General features: G+C 36.0%; 1 protein-coding gene across 1 annotated transcript in view; it reads right to left on the bottom strand.

Moving 5' to 3' along the window:
• Positions 1–23496, bottom strand: part of MYO6 (myosin VI) — a 118573-nt gene that overhangs the window by 27363 nt on the left and 67714 nt on the right. The window contains exons 15-24 of the mRNA XM_042782585.1: positions 21882–22009; positions 18339–18434; positions 17418–17591; positions 13964–14002; positions 12632–12725; positions 6136–6266; positions 5966–6043; positions 4243–4372; positions 1548–1638; positions 223–373 (exon numbers count right to left, since the gene is read on the bottom strand). Of these exons, the coding sequence (XP_042638519.1) occupies positions 223–373; positions 1548–1638; positions 4243–4372; positions 5966–6043; positions 6136–6266; positions 12632–12725; positions 13964–14002; positions 17418–17591; positions 18339–18434; positions 21882–22009 (1112 nt within the window). The remainder of the gene's footprint in view (positions 1–222; positions 374–1547; positions 1639–4242; positions 4373–5965; positions 6044–6135; positions 6267–12631; positions 12726–13963; positions 14003–17417; positions 17592–18338; positions 18435–21881; positions 22010–23496) is intronic.

The raw sequence follows: 23496 nt of genomic DNA, 5'->3' as shown, positions 1-23496 counted from the left end.
ACCCAAATCCTAATTAAAAAAAAAAAAATTATATTTAATTTTTAGACTTGTAAGTATCATTTAAGTACTTACAAATGTTTGTTAATCAGAGAACTGTAGTACTAAAAAATAAAATTGAGTAAATTAAAAAAAAAAGAAAAAAAAATACAGTTTTCTTCAATCCAAATAACAAAAGATACTAAATTATATAAAAAGTCAGTCATTTGGGGTAAAAACACATACCTTAATTTTGGCCATCAAAGCATCAATAGAAATTTCAAGATCCTTGATCTGTTTAATCACTTCTGGTTTTCCATCTTTCAATGCACTTACTACTTCATTAAATTTATCGAGTCGTTTTTTCAATGTGCCCACCTTAACAAGGCCATCAATGCTATAAAGATGATACATGATTAGAGTGTAATGTTGCCATTTAAAGATACGTTGTTGTTGCTGTTGTGTGCTGTCAAGTCAGACCTGATTCACAGCAACCCCTCCTTGGGTTTCTGAGGCAGTATCACTACGGAAGTAGATTGCCCAACTTTCCTTCCAAGGAGTGGCTGGTGGGTTTGAACCACCAGCCTTCTGGTTAGCAGTCAAGTGCCTTAGGTACTACACTACCAAAACTCCTATTTAAAGATATAGAAAGGTTTTTCCAAAAAAAGTAGTAACAGATAGGGCTAAAATTTCACTTTTTTCAATATTATTCAATATTTTCTTTTTCAAATCTGCTGTTAAAGGTGAAAAGTAGTAATAAAAAATGGATGCAAATGACATCAGTGTTTGTCAGTGGGATTTAAATCTTCTGTATTTAGAACAAGGAGCTCTGGTGGCACTGTGGTTAAGGCACTGGGCTGCAGACCAAAAGGTCTGTGGTTTGAACCCACTAACTGCTCCATGGGACAAAGTTGAAGCAGTCTGCTTTTGTAAAGATTTACAGCCTTGGAAACCCTATGGAAGTCGCCAGGAGTCAGAATCAACTCAATGACAGTAGGTTTGGTTTTATATTTAGAATCATGAAATTAAAAACTCAAATTATAGACAATGCAATGGAAAGACCTTAAAAATAGTTGTTTTTAATAGTTACTCAGACCTTCACATTTAAAAAGTATAAGTCAATACTCTAAGGTTCAAATAAGAAATTAACAGTAAATTTATAGTGAGACCGTATCATTCCTATAGATAATTTTGAAAAACACAAAGTATTAACAAGACAGTGAGAATAAGCTTCAATATTTCAATAAGATTTCAGCTTTCAGCAGTGTTAATTTGACAGGTATCAAGAAACTCAAGTCAGTAAAATAATCTGAATAACCATTTTCTAAGCAATTATTTGCACTTTTTACAGTGTTTACAGAAACCACGCTTTTTGTAGAATGAGTCAAATAATGAATTAACTAATTTCAAATAAATATTACCAACAAAAGACTACTGTATCTTTTTACAATGTACATGAGAAAAGAAAACTTCATGAGTACCCCAACAGCTCTTCACTGTAAGATTACTTTCACATTATTTTGAGGTAATTAAGTTTTGTAGGGTCCTTTAGGCACTATTCATCATCTTACCGAGGTTTGTGTCTCCTTTTGCAAAGCCACATTCGAATCGTTTTTTGCATTTTAATACAGGCTTCTGCTCGATATTTTATTTTGTTTTTCACTATATGTAAGTAAAATAAAACAATTTTAAAATATGAAGTTTAAATTAGACATACAATATTAAAAATATACACATTCATTTCCACAAAGCAATATTTAAGAAACATGAAATTTTAATGAACGTTATTATACCAGACACTAAAATCAAAATTTCCTATTTCTTTAATTCCTTACATTTCTTAAAAATAAAAAGGACATCATGCATATGGCTTGCTTTTAATTGCCATCAAGTCAATTCTGACTATATGACTAGATTTCTATTTTAAAGGCATCCTTATTACACCACAAACTATTGTTCCCCAAACTTGCCTACATAATAATGGTTCATAAAATATTAATAAGTATGCTTTGAAAAATGGATTAATCTGTCAGTTAAGTCTACGAAAAGCTACATACTAATCTCAAAGATTCAGAATAAACATACTAAGTGAGGCATTTGAGAATTCTGTAGTAAAGGGATCTACTTAACTTCAGTTGACTATAATTTGCTATGAATCTGACCTTGAAACATTTTTTTCAAAGCAACCTGCAAAGATTTCTGCCCAATTACTAACTTCAGTATCAGTGACCAACACAGTCCCCAGATAGTACAGCATAATTTTAATGTAACGTATTTATGGGTTTTCCATCGTAATGAAAAACTACAGTGACGTAAATTTATATTTTACTTGAAAATGATGTGAACAAAGAGCTTCCTTTATCTTTCATAATTTTCTTTTCATCTAAATTCACAACTGTATAACATAGGCCCAAATAATCATCTTTGCCTGCATTGTTCCTTTTCATTGTTGTTGTGGGGGACCTTCTAGTCAATTTAGACTCACAGTGACCCCAACATGACAGGCAGAAATACCCCATAGGATTTTCTAGTCTATAATCTTTACAGGAACAGATTAGGTCTTTCTCCTACAGAATGGCTGGGTGGGTTTGAACCACCTACCTTTCAGTTAACACCTGAGCCTTTAACTGTTGCACCAGGAAAGTAGGTCAGAGGAATTTTATATTTCTATGAATAAGAAACTATTCACTGAATCCTTTTCATGTGCTCAGCACTGTTTGAAGTGCTGTGATAAATATGGCAGGGGGTGGGGGAGACGGACCATAAATCTAAATGAAGTCACCACAGAGCTCCAACAATTAAAGGTTGTTAAATACCCTCTAACTCAAAAAAAAAAAACTGACTGCCATCAAGTCCATTCCAACTCATAGAGACCCCCTTTGGGTTTCTGAGGCGATAAATCTTTATGGAAGCAGATTTTCCAGTCGTCCTTCCATAGAGTAGTGGGTGGATTTGAACCATCAACCTTCTGGTTGCAGTCAAATGCCTTAGGCACTATGCCACCAAAGGAGCTCAGGTTTTCTAAAAAATTCTCACCCTTGTTTTGGGTTAGAGTTAAGTAGCTGCCTCAACCTTGCAGAAACACACATATACGCAGCTCTGTCCAGTGCATCAGAGAACAAAGTCTGAAAAGGAGTGGTGGGAAATGAGGCTGAAAAGGTAAGCTATACCCCATTTTGTATAGTCTTAAAAGACATTCTAAGAATGTAGGCTATCCTCTACTCAAGAAGAGCCATAAAAGAGTATTAAGAGAAGACAAACTGTAGTCAGGAAAGCCAGTTTGGGAGCTACTGAAATTATTCTGCAAGTGAGCATAAGGGGCTTCATGCAGATGCTGGCAATAAATAAGAAAGAATGCACAGGATTTACAGGCAGGAGTAATAGGATTCGGTGACTGACAAGGTCTCAGGGATAAGAAAGAAGAGATAATTACAACCTTGAAATTTCTGGCTCTGAATGACCGCACATTGATGGCAATGCTGTTGTTGTTGCGTGCCGTGGAGTTGGACCCGACTCATGATGACCCCTCCTTGGGTTTCCGAAGCAGTATCACTACAGAAGTAGATTGTCCAACCTTCCTTCTGAGGAGTGGCTGTTGGGTTTGAACCGCCAGCCTTCTGGTTAGCAGTCAAGTGCCTTAGGCACTATGCTACCAGAGCTCCCAATGGCGATGCTACACAGGTGGAAAAGAAAAAATTTCTGGTGCAAGTCTGAGAGACTGGTGGATGGTGTGTGATAGAGGAATAGAGAGAAGACTTATGACAATGAGTTTTGTTTTGTTTGAGACATGATGGAATTAATGTTCCTATAACACACTGAGTCCCTGGGCAGTGCAAAGAGTTAATGCTTTCAACTGCTAACTGAAGGATTGGTGGTTCCAGGCCATCTGACGGTGCCTCTGAAGAAAGTCCTGGTGACACACTTCTGAGAACTCAGCCACTGAAAACTCTTTGGAGCACAGCTCTACTATAACACACACAGAGTATGTGTAAGCATGGGTAAGAATCAACTCAACGGCAACCGGTTGGTTATGAAACATTCAGATTTAAAAAAAAGGAGCATTAAACACTCAAAACCACACACAAAAATAAAGCCTATAAACACTAATTTACCACAGACTACATTTGCGGTGTTGCTGAAGAAACAGGACACGTCATGCACAAAAGATGCAGCCCAGCATTCCCCATGGAGGCAGCCCTGAAGCACTCCACAAACCAGCTCATTCCCAAAATAAGGACAGATGTCAGTGCAGAAGAAAACACCTACGTTTGATGACCGAGAGGGAGCACCACTGAACTTTCTTCCAGCGACTGCAGATGAGCCAATGATTGACTCTTTTTACCAACTCTGCTAAGTGGTCAGGGTCAGACTTCATAATCTGATCAAATTCTGCAAACTAGGAAATAAAATAATATGTTATCAATATCAAAAGATAAGTGTGTTTAAACACACACAGAGAAACAAAATAAGTGGAAAATTAATTAAAAAACCTAACTTTCTGGAAATGGCCACACGCCAATTACACAGACATATCTCAGTGGGGTAGACAGCAAATCCAAATGTGCTTGGTTGCATTTTGCTGTCTTTTTTTCCTTGCTTCTTTCAGAATTGTTTTTTGTGTTGAGGGACTATTTATTGTTTACTAGCACATTCAATAATAAAGTCTGACAGCAGAAAAAAATATTAACTGACTTAATTCCAGAGAGTTGGCAAAAAGGCTATTGAGAAAAGAATGAAAAAGGGGCTAATGTATCTTTGATTTTGGTTTACTCACATTCTCAGATATCTATCTGTTTTGGTCTCCTGATAAGTGAAGGCCAACTAACGTCAGATACCACTAAAATTATTCTATCTCACAGCCCCTACCCTCATTTTGGTTACTAAAAGACAGCACAAATAAAGCTATCAGGTATTAATGAATAAAATGCATTATTAGGTCTACTGTAAACACCAAATTCCATAATAATTTCTATCCTTCACCAATTTTCTCACTACAATATTAAGGATGCCAGACATCTCTCAATCAATGCACTGGCTTCTGTGTGGGTCAAAATTAAATTAAAGAAACATAATAAGACTAAAGATTTCTAGATCTTTGCCTTAGGGTTTCAACATATCCTTTTGATTGATGAATTTTTCTGGAGGTAAACAAAACCAACTGTTTCTTATACAGGCTATTAATTCTTACATAATGATTATACGTCTGAAATAAGAAAAATGTTGGCTTTATAGTAAATACATATGATTACAGCTAATCCAAAAATGAACACTTGTATTTTCTTTTACTATTTATTTATTTTTTTCCTTCTATAGGAAATGGCATAGGCCCTCTGAGATAAAAATATTCTCAGGGATGTACATATTTTGATAATGCATATACATTATTTCATTTCATGCCTGTGGTAGTTAGGGTTATTTGTCAACTTGGCTGGGCCTGGATTTTGGGTGGCAGCTGGATGTAGCGATTCCCCATCAATTCCTTGGTGGAACCTGCTGTGAGCAGCTGACTAGCTGCCTTAGAGATGTGGTCTGCTTCCAGTATATAAGAAGCCTTGAGAAAGGTCTTTAAGCTTTTTGGCACATTTGGACTCTCCATGTAGCTGAGTCTTCATTCAGCAACCTGCCATGTTGCCTGCCAATCTTGTGACTGTTTCTGGACTTGAACTAGTGGCCTGCTACATTGCTTAACAATCTTGGGACTATGCCATTTTACTTGTCAACGTTGGGTTTGTCAGCCTCAGCAGCCAACAACTGCCTGAGTTAGAAAAGCCTCAAGCTCCAGTGAGCCAGGAGCAAGAGGCAGAGCTGAAGCCCAAGGTCAAGGGGCCTTCACCCAGCCACTAAAGCTGGCATTTTGAACTCAGACTTTACATGTGGTTACTGACCATCTGATTCAAGAATAATACAAATCACTAAATATTTTAAAATATTCACTAGCCTCAACTATTTGTGTTTATAATACTAAAGTTTAAAAGAAAAGTATATTTACCTTGCCAGGTCTAAAAAATACTTTTGTTAACCCAAACTTATAGTCGATTTCACTCAAGCCCAAAGCTTTAAAAAGAGCCTGCAAAATACAAATAAAAAAGTCAGATGCTAACAAATAATTAAGAGGAAAGAGAGTTTATACATAAGGTTTCAATATGGAAGGTATTTTACCTTGCAAAAGAGTCTTGGATCCAGTCTTGCAAGTTTATCTGGCATATATTTTTTATACATGTTATAGAGTTCATGAAATGAAGCTCGTGATGGAAAACCACCCTGCATCAAGTCCAAAACAGACACCATACCTAGATTCATAAACACACACAAATCATTGCCTGTAACTGTATAGAAGTCCAAATATAACTTGGGAAAGATCAAACAATGTTACAAATTAATGTTTACTAAGGAGAAATTTACAGGAATTATCAGCAATGAAATATGACATGTGAAACAGTTTTTATACTCGATATGCTCCAACTTTATCCACTGCCTACACATATTTTAAGAAGCAAGTGATGGTTCAGTAATAGAATTCTCGTCTTCCATTCTAGAGACCTGGGTTCAATTTCCAACTCATGTATCTCATGCCCAGCCACTCCTCATCCGTCAGTGGAGGCTTGTTTTGTTCTGATGCTAAACAGGTTTCAGCAGTTTCCAGATTAAGATAAATTAGACAGTAAGGCCTCACAGTCTATTTTCAAAACATCAGTCAGTGAAAATGGATCACAGCACACCAGTAATGGGAGTGGAATGCTGGGGCTGACTAGACAGCAGCTAAGAACAACAATTTAGAAGAACTATTATAGCCAAATTTCATCTAGAAACAACTTGACCATTTTCTAGTGGGTAAACTATTGGTCTCTAGAAAGCTCCAACACAGTTTGTATCTCTTCTTCCATCAGAAACTTCTTGTCACAAACACAGTATATACATATAAGGCAAAAGACTACATTAGGCCACTTTTTAAGTCCTGAGGTTAATTTTTGAACAAGATTTCTGACAGTGTCTCCAAGAAGCAGTAAGACACATTCCCAAGTTCTTACCAGTGCTTAAGAAAGCAAACAGAAAAGAACTAACTATTTCATTATAAAGACCCCTTTCACTCACTTCTCAAAGAAAGTATAGTCTGCCTGGATGAAGAATCTATAGGTTGAATATTTACTTCAGTATAATTCTAGTAAATAGCTTATTTATTAGTGTAAGTCAATGTGAGCTTTTCACATCAGGAAAAGTATACAACAGGCAGGGAAAGGCTCAGATGCTACAAATGACGACATCGATGTCAGGCCTGAAGTTTATAAAAAAACCTGGCTTTCTATCTATGGGGCTATTCAAATCAATGGAGAAAATAAGATTATTCAGCAGAAAGCGTTATGATGAATGGCTAGCTATTTGGAAGACAAAAATGGCACTGGATCCTAACCTCACTCTTTATCCTAAATTAAATTTAAGTTTTGAATTTTAAAAACCCAAAGCTATAAAATATAAAAAAATGAGTAAAATTTTATTTTAAGAACAAACGGTCTTTTGGGGCAGTCAGCATGAACTCTACCCTATCTTACCGGCAAAGGTATAAACACCAATAGTATTCAGTTAATGATAGTATAGGAAAACACATTCATGCACTCCTGATGAGAGAGAAAACCAGTGCAACCCTTTTGGATGCCAATTTGAAAATACTTATCCCTATGACTCAGTACTGTACTATAAATCTATCCTACAATTTGTCACATATATGGGCAAAGTTATATGTACAGAGATGTCCACTGGATCACTATTTATAATAGAAAAAAAAAAGAAGAAGTAACTCAGATATCAATACAGGATTGGTTAACTAAATTACATTATAAATACATGACAGAGCATGATGCATTAATTGAAAAGAATGGGGCACAGTTCTGACCAGTATAAAAAATATATCCAAGACTTAAAGTGCTCACCCCTGAGAAGTAAGACTTTTATTTATATTACTCTGTACTACTTTTTATTTTTATTTATATTACTGTAAATGATTTAATCTTTCTTACCGTGAGCATTTATAACTATTAAAATTTGTAATACTAATTAATGAAACATGTAAAGGCAATAGTTCTTATTGGGGAAAAAAAAATCCAGAGCTGGATTTAATTCAAGGCTCTGTTTGGAGAAATAAAAGTAAAGTTTGGTTGAGACTGTCATAATGTTTTCCATTTATATTAAATATACAATCACCCTTGGAAATGTATGCCTCTGCACTCTCTACGTTCTTTGGTGTGCCCTGTAGCTATACACAAACTATAAACTATTTCATACAAGTTCACTAAGAATTTCATGGAGCTCAACAAATTACCAAGCCGACAACTGATTTCTCAGCACTTTAAGCTAATTTACATTAAAAACCGTTTGAAGCACTAAAAAAATAAAAATCACTAAGCCAAGTACCCTTCCTTCTGGAAATCCTCATGGCTGGGCTCTTACTCTGGGAGTTCGGTGGGGAGCTTCCTGGTGCAGTACTGTCTGATTATATATTCAGGGCCCCCTCCCTCTCTGCTACCAGACAAGTAGCACAGTGCTGAGATAATTACAGAGGAAGGAAGACCTGCCTTCTCTCACCTTCCCTTACTTTGCCTTGATGCTTCTTCATCACAAGATAGAAATGTTAACAAAAGGTATCCTAAATTAATTAGTTCTCCCTAAGACAATAAATAAATAAATATATAAATGAATGAATGGCTCAAATGGGAAGGCATGGTAGAACTCAAATCTTCATATCTTTATTTTTAAAAGCTTTGTTACTATTTTTATTTCTACCAATCATTGATACTTTTTGCTTTTTCACATTACTTACCCACATACCTAGAACCCATTCTGAATCATTACACTATTTTTAGTACCTCAAAAAAAAAAAATCAAAGTATTATGAATTTGTTGTTGTTGTTATTTGCCGTCGAGTCGGTCCCGACTCATAGCGACCCCTCCTTGGGTTTCCGAGGCAGTATTACTACGGAAGTAGGATTGCCCAACCTTCCTTCCAAGGAGTGGCTGGTGGGTTTGAACCGCCAGCCTTCTGGTTAGCAATCAAGTGCCTTATCCATTAAACTACCGAAGTATCTTAGAGTATATTGAAATACACTGCTTATTGAAAATGTAATCTTAGCTGAAGTATTAGTAAACTCATGCCCTTTTAATCTAGTGGTGTATATACAGCTAAATAGAAATATGCTTGACTTGTCAAGACAGTAGATGTTCGCTTAGGAAATAATTAAATTATTTTCTTATGCTAAACAAATTCTAAAGAGAAATTTAAACCAGAAAAAAGTCAAACTCAAAGTAAAATAAGAACAACATAAGGAAAATATTACAAAAATAATTCTATATCACATGTAGGAATACGACAGAAATGATTTATTCAATTTTCTAGTATTTGTTAGAATTAGTCATAAATACATCTTCATATTTTCTAGACTGTGTAGTTCATTCAACAAATATTTACTGAGCCTAGTATATAACAGACACTACTAGGAACTGCTGTTGCTGTTATGTGCCGTCGAGTCAGACTCAACTCAGAGCAACCCTTCCTTGGGTTTCTGAGGCAGTTTCGCTACAGAAGTACATTGGCCAACCTTCCTTCTGAGGAGTGGCTGGTGGGTTTGAACTGCCAGCCTTCTGGTTAGTAGTCAAGTACCTTAGGCACTACTCTACCAGAGCTCCTTACTAGGAAACAGGGATATATATATAAACCAATATATGGTTCCTGCCCTTATTGGGCCTATAAGTTAGTTGTTGTTGTTTTATATGCTGTCAAGTCGGACCTGATTCATAGCAACCCCTCCTTGGGTTTCCAAGGCAGTATCACTATGGAAGTAGATTGCCTCATCTTCCTTCCGAGGAGTGGCTGGTGGGTTTGAACCACCAGCCTTCCGGTTAGCAGTCAAGTGCCTTAAAGGAAGGAAAAACTAAATAATACACAAATATACATAAAATTTTGACCATGAATAAAAGTAGTCAAGGCCCTGAGCTCATATTAGTTAGGAACATCAAGAAAAGTTTTCATAAGGAAATGATAATCCAGCTGAGATGTGAGTGCTAAAGGGAAAAGTGAGGCAAGAGTATACTTAACAGAGGAAGCAACATGTGTGCATGCACTGTGACGGAAGGGAGTAAGGAGCCCAAGGGACTAGAAAGGCCAGCTTGGCTGAAGCACAGAGGGAGACTGGAAAAAGATGAGGCTAAGGACACATGAGCCAGACTATGTGGTCCCCTATAAGTTATTGAGATTTTGCTCCATATCCTAATAATCATGGGGAACCATCAAAAGTTTTAAGTTGTCAAACCCTTTCAAGTTTGTGAAATGATAATTCCGAATGTACATAAAGAACAGACTGAGCAATGCAAAGAGAACACTTAGGAAGCTACAGCAGAAAAGCTAGGTGAAAGATGGTAAAAGCGTTGACTAGGGAGGCAGCAATGGAAATGAGGAATGGACTCACTGCTTAAGAGGTCCTATCAAGGGGATGTGGGGAGTCTTAGAGAATAGAGAGCTGTGTTGTCCAATACTGCAGCTACCAGCCACATGCTCTGTAGCTGAACCAGCCACATGTGGCTATTTAAATTTCACTTAAAAAACTAAATAAAATTTAAAATTGTTAAGGACCTAATACATACAAGCCATATTTTAAGTGTTCAACAGCCAAAAAATGTCTTTAAAAAAACCAAACTCATTGCCATTGATTCGATTTCAACTCACAACAAACCCCATGGTTTCCATGGTGGTAAATCTTTACAAAAGTAGATTGCCTCTTCCTTCCATGGAGTGGCTGATGGGATTGAACCACCAACCTTCTGCTTAGCTGTCAAATGCCTTAGGCACTACGCCATCAGAGCTCCTTCACAAATGTCTAGTGCCTACAATATTGGAAACACAGATACAGAATATTTCCATCATCATGGAAAGTTCTACTGGACAGTGCTTGTATAGAACAAGAAAAATAGGCCTAACCCAAAGTCTGCAAAAAAAAAAAAAGAACAAATAATATCCAGGTGGAAGAAGATGAGCCTGCAAAGAAGTCAGGTATGGGCTGAGAATACAAAAGAAAAGATGTTTCAGGAGCCAAGGAAGAATAAACTGAAGGGATTATTCAGAATCAAATGTCCTAAGGTCCACTAAGGTAAGGGACTGTAAAACAAACATTTGATTTTGGATCAAGGAAATCATGGGTGACCTTGTCAAAAACTACTCTGGTGTACTGACTGTGGTGGAAACAATTCCCTTGGGTTAAAGTGTGAGTGGAAGGCAAAAAAGTGAGAAAGCAAGAACAAACTGTGCTTTCTTCTCTTTGAAGGGGAGAAGAGAGTTAGGAAGGTAGTTGGAAGGGAATGTAGGTCAGAGGGAATTAAGAGGAAACCCAGGCATGCTTAAATGCAAATGAGAGAGAGCTGCCTCGGAGAGCAAGGCTGAACATGCATAGTCAAGATTCATGAGAAGGTAGGAGGAAAGGATTCTACGGAACTATATATAAGCCTCAGTTAGGAAGAGAGGAAATTCTTTCATCCTTAAGAGGAGGGAGGAAGACGACTCATGCTGGTAGATACATGCATTCAGTAAGGGCAGGTAAAGCTTTTAGTTTTTTAATAAAAAGGTGAGGCTACCAGCTGGGAGAGGCTCACAGATTTGAGCAGACCTGGATGGGTCAAGAGTAGACAAAGGCAAAAACATGTTCAGGGCAGGTTTGAGAAACCTTTACAGGTCAGTGAACATGATCATGATGCCAATCTGTCTTGCCTACCAACCCTGTGTCAACATGAGGAGAGAAGAGAACTAAATTCATCAACAGCTAAGTTTCTGTGAGAGGGGTCAGGCATCAATCCAGATTTTAGGGGCCTGAAGCATACACAATTGAAGGAGAGCTCTTTAAGAAAATAATACAAAATTACAAATACAAAATTAGGTGCAGAGCTTTGGAAGGGGCTCATCCTAAATGAGGGACCCTGAAGCTTAAGCATCCTTAGCTTCATAATAAATCTGCCTCTGACAGTAGCACAAAAAAAGGAGTCAGGGAGGTAAGAGAGTTTAAAGAAGTGCCAGGAGCCTAAGCCAGAGAAAAAAAGGTTAAATAAAGAAAGGGGAGGGCCGATGCCTTAAGAAAAAGCGGGGGGGGGGGGGGGGAGGGACGGGTGGGGGTGACAGATGAGCATGGAGTGAAGGAATAGCAGTGGGCCTGGTACCTAAGGCTTCTGTGACTGAGGAAGGTCAGAACATGACAAGACAAAGCATAGGAAGTGATAATTGACCCAAATGCATGTAAGCTCCACAGAAGGTGAAGGTATTGCATTGCTTTCAGTTTTTTAGAAGAGGCTGAATGGGAAGTAAGGTCACCCTACCTACCTTCTGACCTTAGTTATGAGGGAAGTGCTGCTGAACTGAGAGAGCCAGGGGAAAGCAGCCCACCTGGGGGAAATCTAGGTTTACCTTTTTAGAAATTTTACTTCACGATGTAAAAGTTATTTCATAATAAACTCAATATTGCTCAAATAATTAGCTAGCCATGCTTTTCTTATAATTAAAAGAAATATAAGAATCTTATTGCACTTAAAAATAATCAAAATAACTGTGTATTATTTGAAAACATTAGAGCTAATAAAATGTATCTGAGCTAAGATCACTGATATATATTATAAAATATTGAAATACCTGAACACTGAAGTTGAGACAAAATTTGAGCACCTTCAAAGTGGTGGCTTGTCATTTTTAAGTTAGGTTTGATGCAACGTATAAAGCTTGCTCCCTAGGGAATAAAGGTACTTTTTGAGACAACCTACAGATCATTCTTATATTTCTATTTCTATAAATACCAGAGACTTTCACAGCATAATGTCATTAACATATAAAACTCTTAAAATAATCACTAATGAAATTTAAAATTGTATTAGCATGCTTTTATAATTTAAAGCTTGGCATGAACTTCTGCATTATATATTAATATTACAAAAACATATTTAAGATTTTTGCATATTTAAACATATTTAAGATTTGAATGTCAAAAATGCTACTGTTAGAAAAACAATTTCATTGTAAATTATTTCAACTTATTTAAGCAACACATATCATAGGCTGACATGTATGATCTACATTTCAACATATTTATATGCTATATTTCTTTGATAAGAAAATGTCCCATGACAATAGGAGCAAATAAAATTTAAAATCATAACCCTTAAATTTTAGACCAAAGATTTAAAAAAAAAAAATCATGAATTTAATCATTCTACCATAAAAATATGTAACAGCTTCCTAAGCTGAATCATCATACATTATAGTTTTGTTTGTTAAAGAATACTTTAAAAAGCTTAAAGGCATTCCTTTGGAATCAGTTATCAGCTCATGTTGAATGATGCAGAGAGGATACTGATTATGTACAAAATGAAACTGTTGAGCACTAAGTCTAATATACTAGACAAAGTAGTCAGACCTTGCAAAACTATACAGTTATTTCATTGCAAACACTTTCAGAACACATTTTAGCATGCCTTGGATGGTAAACCACAAGTGTAATCTCATCATTTTAAAGTAGCTAAGAAAGATACTTAAAAGAACATAATGATTCCAAATGCAAGTCTAAAAATAAATTAAGTGAAATGGCACTGACAGGATAAATATTTAACTTTACAAAATGACTATCTGAAAAGGAAGAAAATTCAGTCAGCCTCAGTGGACTTCTATAAAAGATAAATTTTAACTTTGAATCATGCCTCATTTATATAACCCACATGTAGGATATTTTAATTGAATAATATTCACTGTATTTTATATATTTACAGAATATTTTTATTTTGCATATACATTTGCCCTTTCATCAAAACAAACATATCCAAAATGACTATCTTTTTACAACTGAATTTTTTTTTTTAATGAAAGAAATCTGGATAAAAATGCATTTCTAATTATTCCAAGTTTACTGGTTTTAGACGTAGGTAACTACACCATAAAGCGAGCAAATGAAAGGACCCTTTTAAGTATACTCACAGTACTTCGAAGTTTATCCAGAAGCAAATTTAACTGTGTCTGTAGAAGAAACCAGTTTATTATTTCAAAAAGCAAAAGTGCACAATGTACAAGTTAATATCAGCTTAGCAAATTTAGAATAAAACATGCAATAACATCCATATATAACGGATTACCATTTGTACAATTTGCTGTACAAGTTCTTTTAACAGATAGCATCATGCAAAATGTCTAATGTAAGGCCAAGGACAATTACTTTCTATATTTACAAACAACTTATATAACTAGAAGACTGAAAGTTAACAATTCTAAACATATACACACATACTTGCAGGCAGGATGAATTCATTAAAATGTGTACAGGCAATGAAGGAACCAATGAAACGTTGGGGGTACATTCAATAAGAGATCAATAATACATATTTGACTATGTGACAAACTAGGTATAGTTTGAGTCACAGGCCATTAAGAACAAAGACATGTTTAAGATATACAGTAATGGTATACCTTAGGATTCATTCTTATGACATTTTGGCACAAATAATACTGTCCTGCCTAGCTACAGAAATTTTTACTATTTTAAAAAAATAGGAAGACATTTCACAGTTCAATTATTTTTTTAAGCTTGGATAGTTTTCTCATATAAAATATGACAATGAATATTACAAATTATTCTGCTGTTCTCTTTTTAATATTAATTATCTGATCATAATTTACCCTGATTTGATACATTAAAATTATTTACTACTCTGTAAATTAATTATGTAAAATGCTTATATCTGAGTTTTATAATGACATGCTCATTGTGCTACTTAAAATTAATATGTTAATTCTTAAATCAGTATATTGGGGATCTATTATGTTATAATTAGTAATAACAGATGCACTTTATTGAATACATTCTATGAATCGGAAACTGCTTAAAGCTTTTCACGGACATTATCATATTTAATTTTAATTAAGGATATATCATTAGTCTCCTTTATCAGGTAAAAAACACTGAGGTCCAGAAAGATAAAGAACTTGTCCAAGATCATGGTGCCAGTAAAGGCAACGCTAAGATTCCAAAAGTGGCCTACTACCAACGCTCATTCCCTTAGCCTTGATATTACAGCACCCTTCACACATCAGAGGGCAGCATTAATTCAGAAAAATGGAGCAAATCTATCATTAGATTAAAATATACATACTCATACTTATCTAGTAGATCAACACACAATTGAAAAAAATGGAAAGAGCTGCTAATTTGGAAAGAAACCAACCATCACAGAGCCCATGTTCCTTAATACACAGAATAAGCAGAGTATCCTTCCAAAAAATGGAGATAAAATAAGATAGGAGAGTAGAAGTAGCAAAAATAACTAATATAGCAGCTAAGAGAAGGAGGAAGAAAGACAATTATCAAGGAACAGCAGTCAAAGACCATCAGCACAAGGATAAACAGCCTTACCCAATCCATGCTTTATTTTTATTTTATTGTTACTATTAAAGCATATAAATATCATGTTTATAAAGACTGAATAATAAATATTTCCATCAAAGGCATTACTTTTTCTAAAATACTGCCAATAAACTGTTATGCTTCAATGCCGTAGGAAAAAAATCACTTCTTTGGACAATATTTGGTCCCCGCAGGTGTTGATAACTGAGGTAGTAGTGTTAAAAGGTAGCCCTGTTTGTTTTTATTGCTTTATAAATCTGAAACTTCAAGTTTTTTATATTTTAAATAATTTTTTAAAGTTAAGAATCATTATTAATATTTCATTTCACAGTACCTCAGAGAAAAACACATGGACTATTCCATTATTAGGGAGCTCTGGTAGCATAGTGCCCAAGGCACTTGACTGCTAACCAGAAGGCTGGCGGTTCAAACCCTCAGCCACTCCTCGGAAGGAAGGTTGGGCAATCTACTTTCATAGTGATTACTGCCTCAGCAACCTAAGGAGGGGTAGCTATGAGTCGGGTCCGACTTGATGGCACGTAACAACAACAACATTCCATTATTAATAATGCCATTCAGTTATAGCTTTCAGCACTATAACATGCAAAATGTTTTTTTTTATATATAAGCAACTATAAGGCATTTCACCATAAAAGATAAATTCAGTCCATAAAACAATCTGAAGAATGCTCTTGTTTTTATTTATATTGCCTAAAATGCCAAGTATATTCTTACCAGTCATACTATAATACAGAAAAATATTTAATGAATCATAGTCATTTCATAAAAACTAATATACTATTATTAAACAAATTTCTCATTAAATGTCTACTCTAAAATTTAAGAATATTAAAATAAGAGAAATTGTTTGGCTCATCAAAACAATCATGGATTTATAATTAATGTAATTTATAATAAAAATTAAAGGGTTTTTATCATTACTTCAAAATGTGTTATAAACTTTCTTCTATATTTATGTTTACAGTTAAAATAACAAATTTTTATAACATGATGTTATCAAATTATTTAGAACCCATTTCAATCCAAAAGGCATGGAAGCTTATACTGTCCGTTAATGTAATATTCTAACAGTTAGGTACTATTCCTAATTACACAGTTTTTTTTTTTTTAATACTTAAAATACACATAATGAAAGACATATTCAGAGTTCTTTTATAAATACAGTAATATTTTATAGAAATGTATATTTCTTTGACCTATTATAATTATAGCTCTCTGTTCATTAAACTTGTGATCTTATTTTTTTTCAACATTAAAGACTCAACATTTGAAAACAGTACTATTCTATTCTAAGACACATCTTGTGACAATTCCTTAACAGAACACAAAGAAAAATACCTGACCCAAAATTAATAAAACAAATTACATGTCCTTCAATGTTAAGCAATTTGAAGAATTTGTCACACCCAAGCACTTATCTTTTACAGAAGTTACTAAAAGCTTTATTCAAATTTTAGTCATATGCACACCCACAATGAAAACACACTCAAAAGGAATTACAAACTGAATTATTAATTTGAGAAGGGCTCTTTTTCACATTGCAGCCACTCTATAAATAGGAGTCCATGAAGGTGATCATTTACCTGAAGCCCCTGGCTGTGCCTGCTTTTCCTCTCTCAACTCAACTAGTCCCCTCTAGCCATCTCGAGCTGGACTACTCCAGCTAAAACAAAACTGCTGAATAAGGAAGGAGACAGAAAACAAGTGGGAAAGGTAAGGTTGGAAGGTCAATCAGACAGTAAGCAGAAGCAAGAACATTAGGAGAGGCAATCGAATATGCTAAGCACCAAGAAAGAACATATTCAGAAAATTACAAGCATTTCTGTATGTTCAATTATTAAACCTACCTTTTGATATTTTAAGTACAAATATCAACCTTGCAGGGACTGCTTTTGAACTTTACTCATGGCATTTGTGACAAGGGGTCTACATTACTCACTTTAAAGTACAACACAACATTATTTCTCTTAAATGCAGTTTTTAAAAATCCAATTATTTATTTAACACAAATACCTTAAATTTGTTTCCCACACTGATGAAGCTGAGTTTTCCTGCTTTTTGTTTAGTATCTTTGTTGTTATTTGTGGATGATTCAAATAATTCCCGTATAAACTTATCTCTGGATTCACATATTAAGGATTCAAGAGACATGTGTAGGGCATCATTATTTTTCTCCACAAATTGGGTCTAAAAAAAATCAATCAAACAAGAATGCTTCAGTCCATCATGTAATAATATCTTTTAGCACAGTGCTGAGCAACTGAACTTTCTATGATGATGCAAAAGGACTCAAGAATTCCAACACAGGCCCAACACCTGTGCAGTGTAATGGTTAAATTACTCAACCGCCAACTGAAAGGTCGGTGGTTCAAACCTACCAGTTGCTCTGTGGAAGGAAGACCTGGCAATGTGCTCCCCTAAAGATTTCAACCTAGGAAACGCTATAGGGCACTTCTATTCTGTCCTATGAGGTTGCTATAAGTAGGAATTAACTCAATTGTTATTGTTATGTGCCGTCGAGTCGGCCCTGATTCATAGTGACCCCTCCTTGGGTTTCCGAGGCAGTATCACTACGGAAGTAGGATTGTCCAACCTTCCTTCCGAGGAGTGGCTGGTGGGTTTGAACCGCCAGCCTTCTAGTTAGCAGAACTGCCCTGTAGCATTTCCTAGGTTGAAATCATACAATAACAGTTATGCTGATGAAAATATTCAGTATCTGAAAGGTCTAACAGAGTGGCCACCAGTCAGTGTGGTTACTGAGCACTTGATGTGAAGGTTGTATGACAGAGGAATAGAATTTTTAATTTCACTGAATTTTAATTAATTTATATTTTTGCAAATACATGCAGCTAGTGGCTATTGTATTAGACAGCATAGTTTCAACATCAAATTGTTGTTGTTGTTGTTGTTGTTCCTGACAAAAGATACACTCACTGTTTCATAGCACACTGCTCCTGCGAAATGCCTGATAATGAAGCCTTCATCATCTCTGATGTTCCTATGTATTGCCAGTTTAGATTTCCTGGGAATCTGTAAAACAATACATATGTCAGTAATTCATCAAAAAAGATGACATAATTTTTATTTACAAAACATTTGTGATGTAAAATACCTATAAAATTACAAAGGAAGTTTTCACAATTACACTGCTTTTAAGTATCTAATGTTTTAAAGTACCAATGAAATCTAGCAAATATTTGGTTATAATCTCTTAGAAGAGAAAAAAGAGAGTAAGACAATTTTAAAAAATAAGCATACAGAAAACACAGTAGGCATTTTATAAAGTTAAATGCCTACTGCTATAGCAGTGGTTCTCAACGTTGGCTTCATAATTAGATTCACCTGAAGAATGTTTAAAAATCCCACTGCTCATACCACTTACCCATTAGATGGTTCCTATATGCAGCCATGGGTAAAGAACCATTGTTCTACAGAAAAACTTGAAATCAGCCATAGAGAGTCCCTGACTGTTTTAAACCATACCTCCTAACATGTTTACAGAATAAGCCTGCGTTTATTTGAAGGAAACACCATGGAGCAGTTCTACTCTGCATACACGGGGTTGCCATGAGTCAGAACTGACTCAACAGCAACAACAACAAATTCACTGTAGAGGTGTACTATCTTAAGTAGATTTCCTTATGATCATATCATATTTCAAAGTTTCAGAAATGCTCTCATATACAAGATCACACTTGACCCTCAAAACAACCTAAGATTAAGAATATCTCAATTAAAAGTGAGAAACCTAAGACGTGGAAACCTTATGTGGCTTGCTTGAGAGCAGACAGTTACACCACCAGTCTCTTTTCTCTATGTGAGGTGATATACCTAAGCAAGGATCCTGAGCCAAACTGCCTTGGCCTGACTCCCAAATCTACCACTTCTTCACGGTGGGATACACAGCAGGTCATTTAACTTTCACTTGCATATTTCTCACTGTAGCATGGGGATACTGATAGGATCTACCTCAGAAGACTGTTGTGAGGATTAAGTTAATTCAAGTAAAACTCTTATAACAGCGCCTGACACATAGTAAGTGTTCAATAAATGAGTTTTTTTTTTTAAATTTTCAAATTAATAAAACAAAAGTAATGGCCTATACAAATTGGGTTTACATCCTTGCTCATAGTTCTCTTTTGAGAAAAGCGGCCAAAGCTCATTCCTGACACTTTAGTGTGTGTCCTTTGAGCTGTAAGACCATGAGCCCCGGTCACAATTTTGCAAGCAGCCTGCAATCAGCTGCTAACCAAAAGGTTGGAGGTTTGAACACATCCACCAACTCCACCAAAGAAAAGGCCTAGTAAACTGTTTCTGTAAGTATTACAGCCAAGAAAATCCTTTGGAATAGGTCTACTCTGTAACAGATGGGGTCACATGAGTCAGGACTGACTCAGTGACAGCTAACAAAAGGGATCATTACCCTTGGTAAAGGTAACCATGTATCCACCAGCTGGTCAAAACAAAGACTTGGAGGTAGGTAGGTAGGTAGGTAGGTAGATCATCTTCAATCTTAGAAAAACTTTTGTTGAAGATACATATTGTTCTATTTATATCCCCAATGATCTAAGAGAAAAAGGCTCCAAATTAAAGGGACTATTTAGGGACACAGAACCCCAAGTTAACAAGGCAGGTGGTAGTGGGTCCAGTCCCTATCGATGGTTAGCAGAATCACATCAGCTTTTCACTTAATCTATTACCCAACACACATTCTTGTTTTGTTAATTATGAATGGAAACAAGAATATCCATCACCATTCATTTAATCTCCTGGATCCACCCAAGCAATGATTGTTATACTGTAGTACAATCTCAAACTTAGCTTGGGAGGCACTTGCCTGTTAGTTCCTAATTCCACTTTATCTTTCCTTTTTATTTTTAAATTGTTGTTCTCTATAACATACAGCACCTACTCTGTGGCTGAAACTGACAACAAGTATTTCTTCTGTGCTAATCTGGTTCTTTCTCACCCAAATATGGACTTGTGCTTGTATTACTGTAGGCAATGATGGCTAAGTTTAAAGATAAAGATAGAATTAGGGGAGCACAGGCAACACCTGAACAGCCATACAGTGCACCCTCATGGAGAACTGCTCTACCAGTCACTGTTGCATGGGTTCAAACACAGCTCTATGATCCACACCAAATGAGGGAACCAGGTCTTCTGACTCTTTCAGAAATGGACTCCTCAGTATTTCTACTGCTCTATGTCTGTTCAGAATCAAATGGCAATGGGTTGGATTTGGGTTTATGTCTGTTTCTCCCTCTACTCCAGCTAATTTTTCTATTGCTTTTGTTTCTATTTCACCTCTAAGTGTTTTTTCCATTCAAAATTCCCTAGCAAAGAAGATCAAAATGAATCAGCTGATCACTGTCTCATATGAATTGCTTCTAACAGTCAACATATAGTTGCTTGTGATTCTAGTATCTTGTGACTTCTGGACTGTGGTTAAGGTCACATAATAACATAAAAAAAAGCAACTTATGGCCACTTCGCTCAGAAGGGAGAATATGAGGACAACACGTAAATTTCTTCTGTATGTTGTAGATAGGTGAAGACATCTAACATGGTCAGATGTAATACCCTCTAGGCAGAGTATGTTCTTTCCACTCAACCACTGTCCCTATCACTGCCAAACACTGCAGCTGGCATTACCACTGTAATTAATTAATAACCACTAACAGATCAGCTGTCCATTACCACTGCACATAAACACTGTTCTTCCTCTCATACTTGCTGGATTTGTCTACTTACATTCTCACTAGGTCCTGAAGGCTTTGGGTTTGTGACTTCTGCTAAGGATAAAGCCTGTAGGCATTTCAGAATATTTACTCTAGCCACTCATCCTGCCTGGGATATCTTTCCACCCAGAGCAAGCACTTTGATTAGATAGATCACCAGCATCAATATTATATGTAAATCGAATGTTCATCTGTAGAAGATGCTGCATTGACTATATTATAGTTGCTCTAAGCCCTATATAACTATAAGGCAGACAGGCTATATTCCAAATCTGCCAATTCATCAGAAAGTAAAGCCATATATTTAATGTAGTCTTTAAAAATATTCTATAAAGAAAGCTATTAATATAATAAGCATTACATTTTTAAATTAGAAAAAGAGGCAAAGAAATGAGAAATTTCTCCTCTTCTAAATGACATCTATACTTCATCAGATAATGAGATAATTCTAATTATCTAATGAAAGTTCAAATGATTAATGTATCCATTTAAAGATTTCTCTTCCCATCCCAAACCACTGAGTCAATTCCAACTCATAGGGACCGTGCAGGACAGAGCAGGACTGTCCCTGAATATCTCTTTACAGAAGCAGGCTGACACATTCTTCTCCCGTGGAGCAGCTGGTGGGTTCAAACAGCCAACCTTTCAGTTAGGAGTCACACACTTTAACCACTATGCTACGAAAGCTCCTTTCTGTTCCCATGACCAAATCTCAATTAGGGAATTGTAAACTCACAGTGAGCCGGAAATGGTCCTTATGCTTCTGGTGAACCACAGATGTAAAGTGTTGGTCACTTGGCTGGGGGAGGCGATTTTCTTCATCCAAAATATCCAGTATTCCCACTAGTTTTGCTTCAATTAAATCTATTTCATTGGGGAAAAAAATCAAAATATTCACAACAGGACAAAAACATAACATTTAAAGATACGTGAGCAATAACTGAAAACAAATTTCAAGGACTAATGAGAAACAATGCAACAGATGATTCTATAGGTGTTCTCTAAAAGTCTATGAAGGGCAGACAGGCTATATTCCAAATTTGCCAATTCATCAGAAAGTAAAGCCATATATTTAATGTAGTCTTTAAAAGAACTCCATAAAGATAGCAATTAATATAATAAGCATTACATTTTTAAATTAGGAAAAGAGGCAAAGAAATGAGAAATTTCTCCTCTTCTAAATGACATCTATATTTAAAATGAAGGCAAACTACGGAAGCTTCTGCATGCAAAGCTTTTTTATACTGCTTTTAGAAATGCAATTAAATCATGCTTTCAAAGCAACTACTCAGTAATAGCACATTTTATGCTCCTTCCATTCATGACGTTTGAATTTCCTGCCCATCTAAAATAGGTGTAAAATGTGGACTACATTATATATGAATAATAATGAGACAGACTCTAAGGACCACAGGATGTATGAAATCAACATTCTAATGATGTTGGTCAGAAAATGATGTTTTTTTGGATAATTAATAGTGGTGAAGGAAGGAATATTCTGAACTGAGCCATAAATGAGAATACTGATTGGCACAGAAGGAGGTGGATGTGGACTGAGGGATAAATGGAAGAAAGGAGTTTTATTCAAAGCTATCAAACCATGTAGTCAGAGGTACAAACATTTCTACAAGTATATTGGTATGTTCTGTAAGAATTCCCAGGTATAAAGTAGAGCTGACAAGGGACAAGGCTGTAGTCACTTCTTGGCCACAGCCAGCTACCCACAAGGAACGAGCAGTTGGACCTGTGGGTTCAGGACCATAGTCCCAGGGGACACCACGCTCAACTGGTATAACATACTACACAACAACATTATTCCACATCCTACTTTGGCAAGTAGCAACTGGGATCTTAAAAGCTTGCAAGTGGCCATCTAGATGCAATGATGGGTCTCTCCTCATCCAGAGCAAAGAAGAATGAAGAAAACCAAAGATTCATGGAAACAATTAGTCCAAACAACTGGTACACCATGCGATCCTCAGCCTATACGACTAAGAGACCAGAAGAAGTAGATGGTGCCCAGCTACCACTGCCAACCACTCAGAGGGGGAATCTATGTAGGAGATCCTGGATAGAGTGGGACAACAATGTGGAACAAAACTTAAAATCATTTAAAAAAAAAGGGAGGAGAGGAGAGCGGGGGGACCAGGTTTGCTGGTCTGATAGAGCCTGATGCAACCATTGAGATTGTGATCTCTAGCTGCCCTTCAGGTCTAGAAGTGAACCCACTCCTGTGGTTTCCAGCCAAACAAAAGACAGGCACATGAGCTGAACATTTACATTAGATAGAGACACTCCTTGGAAAGAACAATCACAGGAGAATAGAAGGGCTGTGTATGCACAGGGAGATA

Source organism: Orycteropus afer, unplaced genomic scaffold (genome assembly GCF_000298275.1).
Source record: "Orycteropus afer afer isolate SDZICR_OR568_19922 unplaced genomic scaffold, OryAfe1.0 scaffold00380, whole genome shotgun sequence".
Classification (NCBI taxonomy): Eukaryota; Metazoa; Chordata; class Mammalia; order Tubulidentata; family Orycteropodidae; genus Orycteropus; species Orycteropus afer.
The sequence above is the reverse complement of the archived record's forward strand: the minus strand, read 5'-3'. Positions and strand labels throughout refer to the sequence as shown.